The sequence below is a fragment of the Ipomoea nil genome, unplaced genomic scaffold (assembly GCF_001879475.1).
Source record: "Ipomoea nil cultivar Tokyo-kokei standard unplaced genomic scaffold, Asagao_1.1 scaffold1334, whole genome shotgun sequence".
In the NCBI taxonomy this organism is placed as follows: domain Eukaryota; kingdom Viridiplantae; phylum Streptophyta; class Magnoliopsida; order Solanales; family Convolvulaceae; genus Ipomoea; species Ipomoea nil.
In genome coordinates this window covers 1,793,652-1,816,177 of record NW_017617762.1, presented here as the reverse complement: position 1 = coordinate 1,816,177, position 22,526 = coordinate 1,793,652, and the positions used below count along the sequence as shown (strand labels likewise).

Sequence of the window (22,526 nt, the reverse complement as noted above, 5' to 3'; positions counted from 1 at the left end):
CACAATACGAATAATGACTAAAATAATTACATTTAGAAAGCAAATTTCAAATTTTGTATGAGTAAATTTAAACTCTAATTGAATACATTTTTTATATGATTATATAATATATAGCTATTTTATTTTTCAAAAGTACATTTTTATATGATTATATAATATATAGCTATTTTATTTTTCAAATGTTGTGTTTTTTTTTTTTTTTTTATTATAATAAAGGATGTTGTGATATTAATTGTAACATTAATTACTTCTCAAACCATATAGCTTTATTATAGTTAACACTAATGGGGTAATGTAAGTTCATGAATAATTTAGAGGTAAAAGGTGCTATAAACTTAAAATTCATGGGAAAAAGTGCAAATTTCCCATCAATTAACATAATAGGTCTTGTTTGGTAATGATTATAAGTTGAGTTACGATTATGAAAAATGGACAGTACTTTATTTTGGATTGATACAGCCTACTTTATTTTTGCAATAAATTAATTAAAGTCCATGCAGGCCACTACTAAGTTTGAACAGATAATAAAAACCAACAACAAACACTTAATAATACAATTATAATCATTGTACTTCTGAATCTCCTTAATTAATTGCCTTCTTTCTGCAACCTAAACCTCAACAAGCCAGAGGTACCATCAAGCCCTTTCTTCTGGAAATGCATAAGGTATTCCTCTGTGGTTGTCTCTCTATACAATGGAGGATTCTCATCAGAAACCAACTCCTTTATCGGTCCATATACTTTCTTGGCATCCACGTCACCGGGGATTGTTCTAAAGAAACTTGCAACTGAAACTCTGGGGGCTATCTTTTGTGCTATTACTCTATGCACCACACTTTTGAACTTGTCATTTGTGATCAACTGCCACAAATTAAAAGCCAAAAACAACAACAGAAAAGTTCTTAAATGTATATTTGGTAGAGCTTATTCAGAAGTTTATAACTTATTTTATTATTCTTTTTTGTGGATGTTGACATGTTCTATTTAATATTCATTGCTTAAATCGGCTCGTTCGTCTTTTCTTTTTATTCTTTAGTATTTTTTTTAATAATTCTTAAATTTCATTTTTTGTTTTGTTTTTAAAAGTACCTGATAGTTTTGTTGGAACCGGATCCATCGTAAACCGGGAACAAAGATACAAAATAGGGGCAAGAAAGTAATAATTTTTTTTACTCGGGGGCGCTCAGCCCAAATATACGTACAATGACCGAGGTACCAACCCAGAAAGGGAGGCCCAAAATACAAAGACTAGGGCCTAGAAGAACAATCGTTATGCCATGGAACCGTGTTCACCATTCATGGTGAACACGGTTCCAACGGTGTTAGTACACCGTTATCTTTTTTTTTTTTTTTTTTTTTTTTCTTAATTAATTGCGTGACTTTTCTTCTTCATTTTCACATTTCGCGGTTTCACTTTAATTTGAGGTGAGCAATGATTTCGGACATTCATAAATTATGAATTCATGTCTGCACATTCACTTTGGAACCATGCCTACACATTCCCGTCCGAAATCACGGACATTCATAAATTATGAATCCATGCATGCACATTCACTTTGGAACCATGCCTACACATTCACTTTGGAACCATGAGATTATGAATTTTCTGTTATAAGATTATGAATTTTCTGTTATGAGATTATGAATTTTCTGTTATGAGATTATGAATCTACATTACATTCATAATCTCATTCTCATAACAGAAAATTCATAATCTCATAACAGAAAATTCATAATTTAATAAATATTTTACTTTTATGCGATTATGAATTTTCTGTTATGAGATTATGAATTTTCATTACATTCATAATCTCATAACAGAAAATTCATAATTTGATCAAACGGCGCAGTTAACTCCACATCCGCGATTTTTTTTTTTTTTTTTTTTTTTTTTTTTTTTTTTGTGTAAAAACGATGTCGTTTGGACTTGTGTTCACCATTCACGGTGAACACGTTTCCAGGGCATAATTTGCGCCCGAAGAAGGGCTATCCATTGCTTAATTCTTTTTTTTTTTTTTTTTTTTTTTTATTTTTTTTTTTTTTTTTTTTTTTTTTTTTTTTTTTTTATAATTCTTAGGGAAAATGGCACTTTTTACACTTGAGTTATATACTTATAGCACTTTTTTCCCCTCAATTATTTAGGTAAGCACATTAGCCCCCTCAATTATTCTAAAAGTGGTGCTTTTTCCCCCCTGATATATTAAATTGACATTTATACCCTTAAAGTAAATATTTTATTTATTTTACTACTCCAACAAATTATTGCGTATACGTAGGGATGACCACGGTTCGGTTTGAATTGAACCGGATACTAAAGCAATCAAATTAATAGTTTTCGGTTATAATTCAGATCTAGAACCCAATATTTAAATGTCAATTTATTAAAATTATGTATCAAAAAAATTGAATCTTGAACCGTGAACTGGCGATTCCGGATCCGATTCGCGATTTTGAACCGTCATTATTTTAAAATTTTGATTTTTATTTTAAAATAGTCTAAATTCAACAATAAATGTATTTTATTTTTTCAGTTCCGAACATGAACCGTCCGTTCCGGTTCACGATTTTAATAAACTCTAAATATCGAATTTCGATTTTAAATTGTAATTGGAATATTTCGGTTTGATTGCTATAGTGTTTGTTTGGTTTGAACCAAATTATGGTCATAATTTGTTGGAGAAAAAAATAAATTAAATATTTAGTTTAAGGGTAAATATGTCCATTTAACATTTCAGGGGGAAAAACAGTCACTTCAATAATTTAGGGGAAAAAAAATACTATAAATGTATAACTTAGGGGGAAAAAGTGTCATTTTCCCTAATTCTTAAATTTCATTTTTTTTTGTTTTTAATAGTACATTTAATGTAATTTCTAAATACATAAATGGTATATATTAATAATAAACTTAATATTATGAAAAATTAAATTATAAATAATTTCAGTCAAACCTCGTTAATTGAACTAAATATATAAAACCGGATGGACATTGTATAAAACATTTTATTTTTCATAACGTTTCTTTTTTATTTTTCACTTTTATTTATCTTTTTGTATAATTATATATATTATATTCAAAGAAGTCACAATTATAGTATAGTTTTATTTTAAAATTTTATGAAAAATTAAGGTTTTAATTAATTAGATCTACAAATATCATATAATTAACTTAGAGACTAAAAGCTTAATTTTTCTTATATAAAACAAAATTTAAGAAGTGTACATATATACCTGCAGAAGATCAGCAACATTGACTACCAGAGCCCCATGCAATGGAGGGACATCAACCCATTGGTTTTCATGAAGAACCTGGAGGCCACCAATTTGAGTATCTTGATTTAGTACTGTAAAAAAACCACTGTCAGAATGGTCTCTAAGTGCAAACGTGAGCTCTGGTTCAGGGCAAGCCGGGTAGTACTGGCCGAAGATGGAAAGCCCCACAGCACACCCCAGTTTCTCCAGATGGTTTTTGTGCAGGCCCAGTGACTCTGAGAACAATTCCAATAGACACAGCCCAAGTTTTTGCACAGAGTTGGAGTATTTTATCAGTATGTCCCTGAAGTAGTTGTCATCAATAACGACACATTTAGTCAGATCATAATTAGGGTTCTAAACATAAATGAATGGAGGTTACGTTGCTCGTGCATGTTCGTTTGTTAATATTTTTGGAGTGTTCGTGTTCGTTCGTTAAGCGTCCATTAGTGTTTGTGAACACATTCATGAACACTTAATAATCAGTGACTACAGCAAAAGCACAACTTTATTTTCTTAAGTTAATTACTAAAATAGTCCCTTGGTTATATTGAAATTGCCAATTTGGTCCTCGATTATTTTTTTTGATCAATTAAGTCCTTCAATTTTAAAAATCTTAACTAATTTGGTCCAACGTTAGTTTGGCCGCTAGACTTCCGTTAACTTGAGACCAAATTAGTAATTTTGCTATTGTCAATGGACCATTTCAGTAATTAACTTTAGGAGTGGCAATTCGGTTCGATTTTCCCGAACCAAACCATACCGAACCGTATCAAACAACCGAATGGTAATGGATTTCGAATTGTTTGGTAAAAAACTAAATCGAAACAAATTATTCGGTAAAAAACTGAATCGAATCGAATACCGTTTGAATTTTTAAATATAATAATAATAATTAATAATAATAATAATAATAATAATAATAATAATAATAATAATAATAATAATAATAATAATAATAATAATAATGAAGTAATTCTAAGTCCCTTGTTGCCTGTTCTGCCGTTCAGCTCATATTCTCACTGATATCTCTCGTAAATGTTTTATTATTATTATTATTATTATTATTATTATTATTATTATTATTATTATTATTATTATTATATTTTAAATAAAATCGTTTTCAAAAAAAAAAATCAAACGGTATTTCCTTTCGGTTTTTAACCGAATCGTTTGGTACGGTTAATTACTTCAATGTTCGGTGTCATTCAGTTCAGAAAAATCGAACCGAATTATCCAAACCTAAAGTTAATTATTACTGAAATGGTCCTTGACTATAGCAAAATTACCAATTTGGTCCCAAGCTAACGGAAGTCTAACAGTAAAACTAACGGAGGACCAAATTGTTAAGAATTTTTAAAATTATGGGACTTAATTAGTCAAAAAAATAGTCGAGGACCAAATTGGTAATTTCACTATAGTCAAGGGACCATTTTGGTAATTAACTCGTTTCTTATATATAGCCATATTTTTTAGAGGCAGATGCTGGATCGGACTCAGTTCTTCACTGGTATCCGCCCAACAATCTCCCAGCTACCAATTTCTACACATACTTGGCTCTTTACCGGCTCGGCCTCTGCTCAACCGAGCTATATATAGTTTTTTGTGTAGTGATAAGTCGAGCCCAGGAAAGGAAAGGAAAACAAAGGAATGGAAGCAAAAACTATGTATACCTGCATACTTGTGGCAATTCTTGAGGCGTAGGAGGATGAGGAGCCATGATAAAATAAAGGGTATCCCTCCAAGTTGCTGCCGGTGAAGTATGAAAATCAAAGTTGGTGTTGTATACTACTTTTCTGGTGAGATCGCGGGAGTAGAACTGTTTCTTCACCTCAGAGTCCAGCTCGTGAAACTGACGAACGCCGTCAATCATTTCATCAAGAACTTGAGTGGGAATCCCATGATTGATAATCTGAAAGAAACCCCAGGTTTGACATGCATCCCTGATTTCTTTGATGATTTCAGAACGGCGAGTTGTGTGGTCGGTATGGAGGCCTTCCATGTCTATGATGGGAACCTTGTACGTACTGGCCATGGCGGGCTTCAATTTCTCCTTCTCCTCTTTCTTGATTTCATCATGAATGAATATTCGTGGGATTTTCATTATTCCAGAATCTACATGCCCCTTTACCCCGGTTTTCATGTCATCAAAGGCTTTCAGCTCGCTTTTCCGATCATAATCGCCGGAATCAGCTTTGCCGCCAGTGCTTGCGGTGGCCATCTCTCTCTCTCTCTCTCTCTCTTTCTCTGGAGCTTTAATTTGCTTGATTGATTGGCTATTTCAAACACTAAACTTCAATTTCAAGCTAAGAGAAATTGGATTTTATTTGTATGTAAAATTAAATTGTATGCATGATACCAAGACTATGTGATCTAATGGTAGTCGGGTTAGACTTTCATTTGGAAGGTTATGAGTTTGAACTTCAGTGGAGGCGTTATTTGTTCTTTGTGTTTCAGTAGGTTGAGAAAGTACATGAACAAATACTATATTGTAATAGAGCCACTAACATTCAAAAAACAAATGTATGCATGTTCATCAATAATTGAGTCTATGATAAGGAATTAAATATTTTTATTCTTGAAATACTCTAACTTTTAAAAGTGGATCTTACCTAGCCTCTATATCCTTAAATTTGTAAAAAAAAAAAAAAAAAAAAAAAAAAATTAAAAAATCACTATTTTCTTTACATTTTTACAATACTCTTCCACTTTTAAAAGTGGACCCACTTTCATATCACAACAATAAATTAATATATTTTTCTAATAAATATATACATCTACTAATAAATCTAATGAGAGTCAATAAAGTTAGACATATAACAAAAGTTAAAAAAAATATTGGTCCAATGGTACCAAGTTGAACTCCCACTGCGCAGCACATGAGAAGTTGTGGGTTCGAGCTCAAAAAGGTTTCATTGGTTCATATTATAATGTTTGTTCAATTGTTTGTTAAATCATTGGTGTATATTATTTTGATTTTAGTTTCAGTCTAAACTTTAGCAATGGAATATTCCATTAACTATTTAATATTATTAACTTACTCATTAATTTATATAAGGAAGGTCTTAGGTTCGAATCTCATCACAATCAGAGTTTGCATAATTGTTGAACATATATTATTGTTAGTTATGATATTAGGGCAATCATTATTGTGTGGACCATATCGATCCACTAATCTAGATGAATGGCTCAAGTTAAGTTCTTAGGTTCACATGTTAAGATAGATTCTCATATGAATATATATATATATATATATATATATATATATATATATATATATAAGAGCGCTCAAATGCGGCAGTGGCTTTAGGTGCGGCGGTGCGGTTATATCAGCATTGTCCATTTTGCTTAATCTAACGGCAGCGGCTAATTTCTGAAGATTTAAAGATTTAAGCGCGTCCTGATAAGTGGGGGGTGTTATGGTAATTGTAGTGGTCATTTATATCGGCCGCTTCTCAGAATACACCAACAGTGTTAACAAAAGACACCAATAGTGTTAGGAAAAAGCACCACAATGAAATGCACAAATACACCAAAAAACACACAACACACTCAAAAAATACACCATATAACTCACCACCCCAATGGTGTATTTCTGAACACTGTGCGGTGCTTTTATTCATACCTAATGGTGTGTTCTGGTGATGCATATCTAATTTGTGACATGTTTTTGTGGTGTGCATTTTCTAACATGGATGGTGTATATTTGTATAACTATTAGTGCACCCGCACTGAGCACATGGGAAGGCGCGGGCGCACCTAAACTTGGCACCAACATGAATCCTCAAATACACCACAGTAAGGTTAATAATGCACCAATAACGAACATAAAACACACAACACTATGATTTGATCTATTCAGGTGCCCAATGACGACTTTAACCTTGCAGTTCGCGTAGTGTGAGAACGTGCGCGAAAATATCGAAAAAGCCTGGATGAATGTGATTCGTTGAATTTATTTAATCTAATGGCCTACATTTAACCGCACCGCCGCACCTAAGCGCACTGCCGCACTTGAACCTTCCTCTATATATATATATATATATATATATATATATATATATATATATATATATATGCACATGTTGATGTATTTGATTATATAAACATATATGCTTGTGTTGTCTACTTCAAATATATATGCACATGTGGATGCATTTGATTATATAAACATATATGCTTGTGTTGTCTACTTCAACAGTGCAACATTTCAACCATCATAATTCATACAAATTATTTGATCTTTTATGATGCATAACAACAAAATATTAAAGTACAGAAAGGACTGATGCTTCAGCCCCCTCAGCTTTGCCGCTAGTGCTTGTGGTAGCCATCTCTATCTCTCTCCACATAGAGGTAATAGAAGTAATCACATTACCGCTATATCAGCTTTGGGATAATATAATATTATAAGGTAATTTTATAATTTGGACCGAACAAGATAATATAATATTATCAAACTCGCATTACTTATGTAATATTATATTACGTGAACCAAACGTCGTAGTTTATGTTGCAATTTTTTCCTTATATAATTTTTCTGTAAAATTCTTTAGTCAATCATAAGGCTTATGATATTGATAATAACAATAGTTCTGTGAATAGTCTTACTATTGATCAATCCATGATAATATAAAGTACATGGTGAAGAGATGTATTTGTAAGGATACGAAGAGTCGTCCCTGTCATGTTAGGATTGGTAAATGGTAATATTCTTAATAATATAGGGAGAGAGAGAATGAATTCTAGTGCCTAGAATACAGAGTCTTAATATGTCACTTCAAGCTTAAAGTTCTCTTGAGAGAACATTGAGCTTGTCCCTTAGATCACTTATCCTTGATGTGGTTAGTCACTTGGTGAAGATGCATTCTAGTTGGTCTTTTTGTAGAGATAAAGTGATGGGCTATTTGTAAGGTATTTATCGGGGTTGTGGTTCGATAGACAATATCGAAGATGATGCGAGAAGAGGATGCAGTGTTACTGGCCGGCGGTGGTGCGCCGGCAGGGGATTAGTGGCGGCAACAATTTTTCTTTTGGTATGGTTTGTAGCCATGGATCATTTGGTCTATTGATACCAAATGAGAATAATAGTTTTGGGAATAATCTTATTATTGATTAATGTATCAATGTATGATGATCTAAAGTACATGATGGAAATACAAAGAGTCCCAATTAAATTAGGAATGGTAAATGGTAATATCTTAATTATAATAAAGCCATATGGTCTTGTGAAAAATAAATGTTGGTATTAACAATATTTAATTTTCACAAGATCATATGGCTTTAAGAAGCATGCATGCACACCACACGTGTAACCCCAAAGTCCATAAGTTTGAAATTAATATATAGCATAGCTAGGCGGCCTAATATTTAAGATTGTTGATGTGCATATATATCGAGGACTACGGAGACAATGATGCGTTATTCGTGGATTCATCGGATATTATCCAACAACGCTCTCCAACTTAATTGACGTGAAGTAGGCTTAGTAACATTAAGATTATATTCTCGAATTATTAGTTATCATCTTTTATTGATTACACACTTAATTCGATAGTATTTGGAAGAAAAAAATCAATGTTCGAACTAAGATTGTGATTGTTTGGTCTTCAAAGGTCAATTGTATGTTGCTACATCTAGAGTTAGAAATCTCAAAGGTCTAAAAATTTTGATCCGTGGTGACTCTAAAATTGTAATTCAATTACTATTGTAGTTTACTAAGTTCTTAAAAATTTGTAATATTAAATACTATGTACTAAATTTTTAATATAGTTTAAGATTTGTAGTAATCACCCACCTTAAATATTATTTTAATTGTAAATATATTTATGTTCATAATTTTATCATAGGAATTCACACATAATAATTATTAAATAACAAAAATTTTATATATGAATAAACCTCATATAAGGTATATTTTTATAACATATTTTTCGTGCATCGCACGGGACAAATACTAGTTTTTAGTAATATAAGAAAAGGGAGAATGAATTCAAATATGCCTAGAATACAAAGTCCAAATAATATTCAAACAATATGTATGTAATGCCCAGTTGCAAACTAAAGGACAAGAACATCAAATAACACATGGCAAAGCTAGTTACTTGGAATTGTTTCTTATACCAGCTGAAATGATTATTTATCTTCTTCTTCTTCTTCTTTTAAGATTCCATCCTAATTTTGAATGATTATATTTGTCTTTACTTTAAACTCTTGGGGGAAGAAGTAAACCATATAACAAAATGTGTTCCCTTAAAAAAATAACAAAAAAATTGAGAAAATGACACTTTTTCCCCGTATTATATACTTATAGTACTTTTTTCTTTAAATATATATATATATATATATATATATATATATATATATATATATATATAAAAGTAAAACCATCCTACATCATTTTCCCGCCCAAACTTCTTTACTCAAATACTTAAATATTTTAATTATTGGTCAAATAATTAATAAATCTTATTTGGTAACCAAATAATATTGCATATTTATGGTATTGCCTATGTGAATACTATGCAATACCATAATTATGAAATATCATAATTAAGACAAGATTATATATATAGAATCAGTATCCGTTTATTATTTTTTCAATTATATATTTAATTAATTTTAATTTTAATTATAAAAATATTTACAGAATATTAATTTCATATAAGGTCAATTTTTTGTGGCTATAAAATGATAAGATTTGCCTCTACTACTCGATCAGAGATTCAAGAATCAGATTCTCTCTCTAAGGTTTTTTCAAGAATGGTTGATTGTCGTCATCGTTCCCGGTCCCAGCACAAGAGAGTGTCCCATCCTGGTCGGCATTAACATTTCCTTTCGTATGTATTCTCTCTCGATTTTCTTTTCAAATTCTGAGTTTCCCACGCGTATGTGTATGTTTATCAACACGTCTTCCATGTGCAGGTATTCCAAAAACGAATAGAAATTGTGTCATAACGTTGGACAAAGCTTTATGTATCGAACTTGGGGGATGAAATTTTGAACAACAATATTTTTGTAAATTCTCTCTGGTGTATTTTTTTAATTCTTATTTCAAATTTATTCATACACATAGATAATCTGGGTGTGTGCATGCAGGAACTGTTTTCATATATTGGTTATTTGAATTCGTCCACACTCCACATAGAGAATTTGTTTTATTTTGTTTTTTTTTTTTTTTGGATTTTCCAATATTTAAATAAGAAAAGTGGTTTGTATTAAAAAATGTTGATATATTCTTCTCTTTTTTTTTTTTTTTTTTTTTTTTTTTTTTTTTTTTTGGAGAAGATACGGATCTAGAAAGATTGATCGGGAAGCAATAGAGTTCGTTGCTCATCAAGTGGATAAAGTTTGAGGAGGGACGGATTCTATGTATATGTAAAGAGATATAGAGGGAAGCATGATAAGATACAGTAAAACCAAAATGAAATTCAAAGCATCTTTTAGTTGTCAATATATCAGTTGAGCTTTGTTTCGATTCAATCTCTTCGTCTTTAAAGTGTGCATTTTCTGTAATAAGAGAGTAGTTTGTCGTCTCTCCCTTCAAGAGGTTTTTCTTGCCATTAAAACTTTTTTTTTTTTGGGGGACGAAAAAATTATGAAGTACTGTAGTTTAGTTTGAATAGAGTATTATTAAGGTTCAAATTGGCCACTGAACGTAACCTGAAAATGCAATTAGGCCACTGAACGAAAAAAAAAGAAGGTGCAATTAGGCCACTGAACACTCCAAAAATGTGCAATTTCACTTGATAGCAGGTTGCCTTCAATTTTAGCAGGTTATCTGCTTACGTGGCAGCTGAGTTGACATTTTTAATAAATTTTAAATAATTTTTAATAAATTTTAATAATAAATTTTTATTTAAAAAAATTTTTAAAAAATAAAAATGACTTTATTTTATTATTTATTTATTTTTTTCAATTTTTTTATAAAATTTATTATTAAAATTAATTATTAAAAATTATTTAAAAATGCCAACTCAGCTGCCACGTAAGCAGGTAACCTGCTAAAATTGATGGTAACCTGCTATCCGGTGAAATTGCATACGTTTGGAGAGTTCAGTGGCCTAATTGCACGTTTTTGGAGTGTTCAGTGACCTAATTGCACTTTTTTTTTTCGTTCAGTGGCCTAATTGTATTTTCAGGTTACGTTCAGTGGCCAATTTGAACCTTATTCCTTGATTTTATTCTTTAGCTGACTTCCCTTGATTCAAATCACTTTTCTAATGTGAAATGATGTTATTGACTTACCATGTTTGCTTCGATATGCTAAGTCATTTAAAATATAATAAAATTTATAATTGTAATACTTTCATAATAATAATACTGAATAAAAATTAACCATATGTTTAGATTTAATAATATATTATATTAAAAGATTAATATCTAATATAGTGATGGTTAATACAGATAAACCATATATAAGCATAATATAATATAGAAAAATATTCATTATTAACCATATATAACTTAGGAATAAATAAACTTATTGAAACTTAATTATTTATAACTTCAACTTTAATCTAAATATATGAATTTAAATATATAGTTTTAATATCCAAAATTAATAAGATTTTTCTTAATGTGAATCTATATATTTTTAATAATTTCAATTTAATAATATTATACCTTAATTATAAAAATTATACCTAACAACTTTAGTATTACATGACATACAATAATTTTCATAAATAATATTTAATAATTGACAATTTGTATTAGGCAATCAAAATTAATAGTTAATTATTATGTCAATTATAAAAAAATTTGTACTGTGAACAAATTATTTTTTATTATTTTGATTTAATAATATTATTATATCTTATTTATAAAAATTTATAAAAATTAAAAGTAATACTTTTAGTACTATAGATGTGACTAATAATTAACTTAATTATTAAGATAGTTAATATATATTTAACTTAAAAAAATCTTCAAATATATGAATTATAGTAGCATGGAATCAATTAGTGGGACAATTATATTAGGCAATCTAATTAATAATTGACTTTTTAAATTATATTCTATTTTTAATAATGAGTATTTTCCTAAAGTATATACATACACAAATTATGATGAGATAAGGATTGCAGTTTCAATTCCAACACAATAGAGATTACAGAACAGTATTCTAAATACACAACGTGAACTAATCCTATTAACTAAGCCATAAATAACTAATCTAATATAAAGACTAGTCAACATAACTAATACAAATAATAATGTAAATAATAACATCTCTAACACACCCCCTCAAGCTCAAGAGTGGTGAGCAACAATGTTGAGCTTGTCACGTAGAGCTGCAAAGCGGGGCCCTGGCAATGGCTTGGTAAATATGTCAGCTAGCTGATCCTTCGTCGAAACAAAATTAACAACCAAGTCACCCGAAGCCACTTTGTCTCGAACAAAGTGAAAATCAATCTCCACATGCTTGGTCCTAGCATGAAACACTGGGTTTGCACAAAGGTAGGTAGCACCCAGGTTATCGCACCAGAGTGTGGACGGCTCTCCCGAATGTAGCCCAAGTTCACGAAGAAGTGAAACAACCTAGGTTACCTCAGTTGACACGTCGGCGAGAGCTTTATACTCAGCTTCAGTCAAGGATCGGGCGACCGTGCGCTGCTTCCGAGATAGCCAGGAAATGAGGTTGTCACCCAGGAATACAGCATACCCACTAGTGCTTTTCCTGTCGATGGGACAACCGGCCCAATCCGAGTCCGAAAAACCATGTATAGTCGTCGAAGCAGAAGCGAAAAGACGCAAACCATACGAGATAGTTCCTTTGACATATCGTAGCACACGCTTCAATAGACCCCAATGATCACTGGTCGGCGAATGCATAAACTGACACAGTCTATTGACAGAAAAGGATAGATCCGGGCGCGTGATAGTCAGGTACTGAAGTGCCCCAACTAGACGCCGATACTGCGTCGGGTTGTCAAACGGTTCATCCGACGGAGTTACCGGCTGAGTGACTGCAACGGGAGTTGCCAAAGGCTTGCAATCCATCATTCCGGCACGGTTGAGAATGTCTTTCATATAGCGTTGCTGAGATAAGAGCAGTCCCGACTGCACTTCCAAAGTCTCGATCCCGAGAAAGAAACTTGGTGCTCCAAGATCACGGATTTTGAAAGTAGTGGACAAACGCTGTAGCAACTGAGAGATAAGAACAGAGTCGTTCCCCATCATTATTATGTCGTCGACATAAACTAGCAAGTACACGCGTGATGCGCCAGCTGAATAGTGGAACAGGGAGACGTCTGTTTTGGAGGATAAGAAACCTGCAGAGATTAAAAAGTCATGTAAGCGCTTAAACCAAGTCCGGGGAGCTTGTTTAAGTCTGTATAGTGACCGCTGAAGATGACACACATGATCTGGGTGTGTCGGGTCTTCATAACCCGGTGGCTGCTTCATGTAAACCGTCTCAACTAAATGCCCATTTAAGAAAGCATTGTGGACGTCTAGCTGTCGCATAGTCTAGTTGCGAGACACGGCAAGAGAAAATAATAGGCGAACGGTGGTCGGTTTGACCACAGGACTGAAAGTATAAAAAAAGTCATCTCCGGCTACTTGATTGAACCCCTTTGCCACAAGTCGAGCCTTGTACCGCTCAATCGAGCCATCAGCATTTCGTTTGGTGCGGAACACCCACTTGCAACCCACTATATTCATGTGTGGTTCTGCTGGTACGAGTATCCAAGTGTCGTTATGTATAAGAGCATTGAACTCTTGATCCATAGCATCCCGCCACTGCGGATGCCCTATCGCTTGTGAGTAACAAGTTGGATCAACAGATACGTTTAACGCCTGAAATGGCTCATCAGTGCCTCGGGTTTGATGTCTAAGCCGCATTACATGTGCACATTCTTGAACCTGTGTCCGGTGTTTTCGGATTCGAGCCCGAGGTGGCTCGGTTTGAGTCAGAATTGGCCCTTTTATGGCCAAGGGCGGTGATTCCCGAGCCAACGGCGTAGGACAATTCGGCTGAACACGTGGTACTGTGTCAACATTACCAGGAGGTGACTCGTGAGTCACAAGCGGCCCTACGGCCCATGGGACAGCTGTGGCGGCTGTCGGAGTTTGATTCGAGCCTGTTGAGTCTGAAAAAGGAAAAATTGACTCGTCAAAACGCACGTGGCGACAGATGTAGATTTTTCCACTTGTTAGGTTCATGCATCTATACCCCCTAAAGCTGAGTGGGTAACCTAAGAAGACACATGGGGCAGAGCGATACTCTATCTTGTGCCAATTGTAAGGCCGTAGATAGGGGTAACACTTGCACCCAAAGACCCGAAGGAAAGTGTATGGTGGGGGAGTTTTGTATAGACGAGTGTATGGACTTTCAAACTGTAAGACTGGTGTAGGCAAGTAATTAATTAGGCAGGTCGCTGTCTCAAAAGCAAAGTCCCAGTATTGTTGGGGAACTGAGCCTTCAGCCATTAACGCTAAACCAGTTTCAACAATGTGCCGGTTTTTGCGTTCGACCCTGCCGTTTTGCTCGTGTGTATATGCACATGATTGACGGTGAATTATGCCTAGTTGGGTGAATATGCTATGTAATTTGCGATATTCCCCACCTAGGTCCGATTGTATAGACTTGATAGAACGCCCGAATTGGCGCTCTACCATGACACGAAAAGACTCAAAACTTTTATAAATATCTGATTTTACCCGTAAGGGATAAAACCAGGAGAACCGTGAGTAGTCATCTACAAATAATAAGAAATATCTGAAGCCACTAGTAGATATTACAGGTGCCGGATCCCAGATATCGGTATATAACAAGTCTAATACATTTTCACTAGAATAATTAACCCTATCTAGTGGAAATCTACAAGCCTTGCCAAGATGACACGAAGCGCACGACCGCAACTCGTTTTTATTGGAAGCTATCGGACATGATTTTAGGACACGACTTTGAACATGAGTGTTTGGATGTCCCAAGCGACGATGCCAAATCGTGGGAGTTGCCCGTGCAGAAACAAACGCGAAATTAGACTGAGAGACCGGGAGCTTGTATAAGCCACCCGACACGAAACCTTTAAGCAGTACCGCCTTGGTGATTGTATCCTTCACAAGAAAGTAATTTTTGTGAAATTCAACAAACACAGCATTATCATTAGTAAGACGGGAAACAGATAATAAAGGTACAGACAACTTTGGAACATGTAACACATTTGACAAACGTAATGGTTTTGACGCAGATGGTATAGTAGCATGCCCAACACGCGAAATTATCAAACCTGTCCCGTTACCCACGTGAAGAACGTCACCACCGGTATATTCTTCGGATTGAGACATCATGGATGAGTCCGGGGTTGCATGCGTCGTGGCTCCGGTGTCGGGGAACCAGCCTGCTGCCGCCGTGGAGACTGCTGCCGACTCATCACCGGAGACCACCATGTTTGCCTGGGGCTGCGGCATCGGAGCATACCGCTTGTAGCAGTAGAGGGCGGTGTGCCCTTGTCCACGACAGATCTGGCAGCGCGGCGTGCCACCGTGACCTCCACGCCCTCCATTTCCGCGGCCACCCCGACCCCGATTGCGCCCGCCACTGCCGGAGCCGCCTCGGCCACTGTCACCACCGCGTCGGCCACCGCCACTGCCTCGTCCAGCGAACATGGCGGTCGGCGGAGTCATGAGCCCTGTGTCTGTCCCGGCCGGAAACTCGTCGGAGTAGATGAACTCCTGGGCGCGCAAATAATCCGCGATTTGAGGGATCGTCACGGGATTACCGGTCGCCGTTAAAGAAGACGCCATAGCTCGGTATTCGGGACGCAGACCCCGGAACACGAATAGATTCTGTTCGTCCAGGGAGATGGGACGACCGGCATGTGCTAAATCTTCCACGAGCAGCTGAGCACGCCCCAAATATTCGGCTGCCGTACTGTTCCCTTGCCGGAGGGAATGGAATTGGCCGAGTAAGCTGAGACACCTCGCCCGTGTCGAGCTCCCGAGTGCAGCGCCTATGGATTCCCAAACGGCGCGTGATGTAGTTTTCCCGACAGCCAGGTGCATGACTTCATCGGAGAGCGATGAAATCAGCAAGGAGAGCAGCGCCTGGTCTTGCTTCACCCAGGCACGGAATTCGGGATTCGGAACTGGCGCGGCAGTGGTGGCGGCGGACGTGGAGCCATCGGAGACTGGAGCAGCGGACACGGTCGGTGGAGGGCAAGGGGTCTCACCATCAATGTACCCAAGAAGTTCTTGGCCACGGAGGAAAGACAACAGTTGCGTTCGCCAAAACAAGAAGTTGCGATACGTCAACTTGATGGAGACAAAATGGTGCGCTCCTGACAGGGAATTTGCTGTGGGGTGAGGGAGGGTAGGATCGCCGGCGGATACTGTCCTCTCGGATGAGTTAGTAGACATGGTGTATCGCCGTCGACTTTGGGGGAGGAGGTGACGGTCGAAAAAGATCGGAGAGTAATTGGGAGGAGAGAGAAACCAACCCGGCTTGATACCAGATGAGATAAGGATTGCAGTTTCAATTCCAACATAATAGAGATTACAGAACAGTATTCTAAATACACAGCGTGAACTAATCCTATTAACTAGGAAAGCCATAAATAACTAATCTAATATAAAGACTATTCAACATAACTAATACAAATAATAATGTAAATAATAACATCTCTAACAATTATGCTTATCAAATATAGAGTTAGAAGTGTGTGTGTGTATAATTAATGAAATTATTTTATAGAAATTTCCACACACACACACACATGTGTATATATATATATATATATATATATATATATATATATATATATATATATATATATATATATATATATATATATAAAGGCAAAATCCTCATATTTAATTTTTCTAGTCTAAACTTTTGTAGTCAATTAATTAAATATTTTATTGGTCAAATAATTAATAAGGCTTATTTGGTAAGAAAATGTAAAATGGAAGTTAACTAAAATATATTAATTGGTAATATTATGTATGGTATTATTTTTTATAATATAATTGGTAATATTATTGTTCAAGTATAATAAAAATCTTAATTTTAATTCGTAATATAATAAAAATCATAATTGTGACCAGCCCTCTTAATTTATAATCTATACTATAATTAGAAACAAAATCCTATTTACCTGATTTCCAACACAAACAATAGTAAATAGTAAAAGTAAATTAAAAAAATAACTGAAATTAAAAAGGAACAGGAATATTTCACAATAATATTCTACATTATCAAATAAAAATGGAACAAAAGTTAGGTAAATGGGAAAAGGAAATGAATATTAATAATTGACTCAAAATTAAAAATTAAAAAAGAACGGAAATTAGGTTAATTGAAAAAAAATAAATATTAATAATTGGTTGAAAAAAATATCCATAATTGATTAAAATTAAAAAGGAAATGGTCAGATCATTACCTTTTAATTTTTCACTATAATATTACTCTGTAGAATAAATCAAATCACAATTATATCATAGATATTTCACAAATTTAAACAATGGAACAGAAATTAAAAATAGAACGAAAATATTAAACAATAAAATTTATAATAAAAGAATTGATCAAATAAAATATTTAAAAATATAATTGCTTGCATAAAATAAAAAATAAAAATCTAATATTAATAATATGTATAAAAATTATACTTGATATATTGCTAGGCATCACACAAAGTACTATTATTTGCAATAGCAATTTGAGACTACGAACAATAACAAGGTGCTACTGTTTGAAACCCCAAATTGTTGTTGCGAACAGTAGTTCGCTATTCGTAGTAACTTGTTGTTAAAAAAATGAAAAATATATATTACGAATATAAACATAAAAAAGAATAAAAATCAAAATATATAAGTATTTATATGAATATTATGAAACATATACTAAAATTTGATGATGAAAAATTTGCTTTGTTCATGTATTTCGGGAGAATTAGAGAAAGTTAGGGATAAAAAATTCATAGAAAAAATAAAAATCAATATAAACAAGCAATAATGAAGTAAAAATAATATTATTTCGAATTTTTAGATGAAGATTGTAAAGTTTAGGAGAGAGAAGAATTAGTAGAGTTTAGATATGAGGAAAATATAGGATAATGAAGAAAAAAAATAATTTTATTGAATTTAGATAGGTTTATAAACTTTAAGTAGGGAGAAAAAATAGAGTTTAAATAGGGACAGAACGTTCAAAGTTGTTAGAAAGAAAATTTTGAAATCTTGGGATTGATGGTTGGATTTTAACTATTTATATTTGAGAAAAAAAAATTCTACAAAAGTCTTAAAATTAAAAAGTCTACAAAAGTTCATAACTTTTTGGATATCACATGAGTTTTAAAGACTCTTTAAAAGTCTTAATTGAATACCATACGATTTTTAAAAACTCTTTAAAAGTCTTGATTGAATACCGCCTAACTTTTAAAGACTCTCTAAAAGTTTGAATTGAATACCTCTAAACTTTTAAAGTTCATAAAATCTTTAAAACTCTATGAAAGTCATGATTGAATACACCCCTTTAATATATTACAACAAATCAATTCCGTGCATCGCACGGGCGCAAATACTAGTTATTTAAATGATAATTTTCCCCCTGATATGTTAAATGGATATAGTTACCCTTAAAATAAATATTTCATTTATTTTTCTTCTCCAACAAATTATAACCACGATTTGAAAAAATAAAATACATTAATTGTTGAATTCAGAATATTTTAAAAATAAAAGAGTAAATACCCAACATGGTCCCTCGACTATAGCTAAATTCACAAATTGGTCCTCAACTTTCAATTTTAACCAATTAAGTCCTTAACTTTGCAATTTTAACACAATTTGGTCCTCCGTCTATTTGACAATTTGTTGACCGTGATTTTTGAGGATATATATGTAATTTCACGATTCTACATCATTCGCCGCAATTCTGCATCATCGTTGGCGTTTGCGCCGTCATCGACGATCTCCAGAAGAACCTGCAGCTCTCGTCGGAGCACATGGAGGCCTCCAGGATGACGTTGCACCATTTCGGAAACACGTCGTCTTCTTCGCTCTGGTACGAACTCAACGAGAGTGCGGTCTGAAAATGCAACCGGAACCTTAAAACACCGATGATGGACCATGAAATTACATATATATCCTCAAAAATCATAGTCAACAAACGGTCAAATAGACGGAGGATCAAATCGTGTTAAAATTACAAAGTTAAGGACTTAATTGGTTGAAATTAAAAGTCGAGGACCAATTTGTGAATTTAGCTATAGTCGAGGGACCATTTTGGGTATTTACTCTTTTTTTTTTTTTTGAGTTAATTACCAAAATGGTCCCTTGACTATAGCGAAATTACCACTTTGGTCCTTGATTATTATTTTTAACCAATTAAATCCCTCAACTTTAAAAATCTTAACCAATTTGGTCATCCGTTTGTTTGACCGTTAGTCAACCGTTAACTTGGGACCAAATTGGTAATTTTGATATAGTCAAGGGACCATTTTGGTAAGAGTTAATTCCAGCAATGGTCCTCCGACTATATTGATTTTCCAAAATTAGTCGTTGACTTTTAATTTGGACACTTTAGGTCCCTTGACTTTTAATTTCTTTCCAATTGAGGTCCTTTCGTCAGAATACGGTTAATTGAATTTTAAATGAAGGGGTAAACTCATCATTTCACCTGCCTATGTATTATTCTTAGTATTTCTCCATTGTATACGCGATATATATGAAGATAATCTTAGTCGAAACCCTAAAATGTTCCTCGTCGTTCCCCATTTGCTGACTACTCGTGTGTGCGTTCCTCTATTATTGAGATGTTTACAAGGTATAACAGCGAAATACGAAGAATAATACATAGGCAAGTGAAAGGACGAGTTTACCCCTTCATTTAAAGTCTAATGAACCGTATTCTAACGAAAGGACCTCAATTGGAAAGAAATTGAAAGTCAAGGGACCTAAAGTGTCCAAATTAAAAGTCAGGAATTAATTTTGGAAAATCACTATAGTCGGAGGACCATTGCTGGAATTAACTCATTTTGGTAATTAACTCTATGGGTGGGTAATTCGGTTTAGTTTTTTCTCAAACCGAACCGAACTAGTTTGGTTCGGTAATATACCGAACAACCGAACGGTATTGGATTCTTGTATACCGGACGGTTCGATAAAAATCTGATCCGAACTTATCCGAATTGTTCGGTAAAAAATTGAACTAAACCGAATACCGTTTGATTTTTTTTTTAAAAAAATATAATAATAATAATAATAATAATAATAATAATAATAATAATAATAATAATACATAAATAAATAAATAAATAAAATGTAAATCCAAGTCCCTTGTTGCTTGCTCTGCCGTTCAGCTCCTATTCTCACGGGTATCTCTCGTATATGTTTTATTTGATTTCTTTATGGTTTGTTATCAAAAGTTCTATATTATGTGTTATGGTGTTTACATAGTTTATATCCAAAGTCTAATATATAACAAAATAGCAATCCAATGTTCAAACGGTATTCGATTCGGTTCGATTTTTACCGAACAATTCAGTTTGCTTTGAGTTTTTACCGAACCGTTCAGTATACAAGAATCTATTACCGTTCGGTTGTTCGGTATATTACCGAATTTAACAAGTTTGGTACGGTTGACTACCCTTAAAGTTCATTATCAAAATGGTCCCTTAACTATAGCGAATTATAAAAAAATGTGTTCCCTTAAAAAAAATATATAACAATTTTTAAAAAAAATATATAATCATATTTGTCTTCTTCTTTTTTGGGTACACATAATAAAAATGAAATGAGATTAGATTTAAATTTATTACTTAACTGAAAAAATAATGTAATTTTAAATAAGCAGGTCCGTGTTCTAAATTCATGATAAGTTAATAGCTTTCTTGATCCTATTGGATGATAAAATATTCTATGATTTTTTTGTGATTTCACCAAATTTTAGATGAATGAATATACTTTCAAGAAATAAGTTTTGCACAATTGTACAACTTTCAATTCTCGATGTAATAACTGGGGCCACCCTCATTTTCACAATTTCACAACGTGAGATAAAGGAAATTTCTATGCATTGCATCGAAATATCTAACCGAATGCGGACAAACTTGTGTCTATGTACTTAAAAAGTCACACCATTTTGTAAGTTGGTCTTAGAGTAAGAAAATTTTTAGGAAGAACGTCAATAAACTTTAAAATTTTAAATAAAAATTCAAATTATAATCCTTTGACAATAAATTGAGTCAATGTACTTGGAGGCTAGCATGCTATTTGTTCAAAGAGTGAACTTATTAAATCAATAAGTCACTTTAGCTTAGCGAACTATTTATTTTATAATTTGATTGTTTGTGGGGTTAGCAGGGTTGAAGCTAGACATGACAAAAGCTTACGATGGGATAGAATGGCGGTCCTTGGAGGTTATGCTACGTAGGCTGGGGTTTGGGGATCGGAGGAGTGGGTCAAGTTGGTTATGTTGTGTGTCTCCACGATGAAGTATAATGTCCTAGTGAGTCAGTTGTCGGGCAGGGGATCCTTTGTCCCCGTAGTTGTTTATCATTTGTGCGGAAGTGATCTCTTTTTTTTTTTTTTTTTTTTTTTTTTTTTTTTTTTTTTTTTTTTTCCTGATAACAACTTGCTCTTTTTTAGGGCCTTAGGGGAAGAAGCGGGAGTACAATTATCAAACAGTGACTAATGAGTTATGAACTGGTGTCGAGTTATTAGGCGATCAGCTTTGATAAGTCCAGCATTGTGTACAACTTGAACACACAGGACCAAAGCAAGGATGAGGTTGAGGGGTGTATTGGGGTAGCGCGCGGGAGATTTTGGGAGGTACATTGGGTTACTGTCGGTTGTGGGAAGGAATAAGAGGGCGTTCTTCGCGTATGTCAAGCACAAGTTGTTGTAGAGGTTGGGGTCTTGATAGAAGAGCTAGCTTGTTGTCAAGGGAAAGCAGGTTTTGCTAAAATGTTTGGCTCCTCAGGCTTTGTGAACTAAGAGCATCAATATTAGTTGAGGTTTTTTGAGTTATTTGTGGACCCAGTATCCACCTCATCCTCTATTATCTCACTCAATTACAAAAAAACTTCTCCACATCAGTTTTAAGTTTTTTTTTTTTTTTTTTTTTAAATTTTTTGTGGACCCACCATTTAACCCACTATATTTTAATTATTTCATTATCTACTTTATTTATATTTTAATTTTAATAAGAAATACTGAAACATGCATACTGTATTTATATAAGATGTGTGTGAAGATATATATATATATATATATATATATATATATATATATATATATATATATATATATATATATATATATATAGG

At 33.6% G+C, this 22,526-nt stretch overlaps 2 protein-coding genes across 3 annotated transcripts; both read right to left on the bottom strand.

Annotated features, from left to right (window-relative positions):
- Nucleotides 1-443: 443 nt before the first annotated feature.
- Nucleotides 444-7,591, bottom strand: LOC109185539 (1-aminocyclopropane-1-carboxylate oxidase homolog 1-like). 2 transcript variants are annotated; one of them, XM_019335476.1, is made up of 5 exons: nucleotides 7,538-7,591; nucleotides 4,923-5,439; nucleotides 3,229-3,553; nucleotides 585-861; nucleotides 444-549 (listed from the first exon to the last, which is right to left on the bottom strand). In XM_019335476.1, the coding sequence occupies exons 1-4, from the start codon at nucleotides 7,581-7,583 to the stop codon at nucleotides 589-591; spliced, it is 1,161 nt and encodes a 386-aa protein (XP_019191021.1). In that variant the 5' UTR covers nucleotides 7,584-7,591; the 3' UTR covers nucleotides 444-549; nucleotides 585-588. The 2 variants fall into 2 exon arrangements, with proteins under 2 accessions (XP_019191021.1, XP_019191020.1); XM_019335475.1 differs by having other exon boundaries at nucleotides 444-861.
- A 5,201-nt stretch (nucleotides 7,592-12,792) lies between these two features.
- On the bottom strand, nucleotides 12,793-13,719 carry LOC109185568 (uncharacterized mitochondrial protein AtMg00810-like). Its single transcript, XM_019335509.1, has one exon. The coding sequence runs from the start codon at nucleotides 13,717-13,719 to the stop codon at nucleotides 12,793-12,795; it is 927 nt and encodes a 308-aa protein (XP_019191054.1).
- Nucleotides 13,720-22,526: the final 8,807 nt, after the last annotated feature.

Excerpts from the sequence above, each read along its gene's own strand:
- LOC109185539 (XM_019335475.1), bottom strand. The coding sequence starts at position 7,583 with ATGGCTACCACAAGCACTAGCGGCAAAGCTGAGGGGGCTGAAGCAT. Across the intron at positions 5,440-7,537 it reads AGCTGAGGGGGCTGAAGCAT|ATTCCGGCGATTATGATCGG; the intron begins CAGTCCTTTCTG and ends GCGGCAAAGCTG. Across the intron at positions 3,554-4,922 it reads GAATTGCCACAAGTATGCAG|GGACATACTGATAAAATACT; the intron begins GTATACATAGTT and ends CAACTACTTCAG.
- LOC109185568 (XM_019335509.1), bottom strand. The coding sequence starts at position 13,719 with ATGCGACAGCTAGACGTCCACAATGCTTTCTTAAATGGGCATTTAGTT.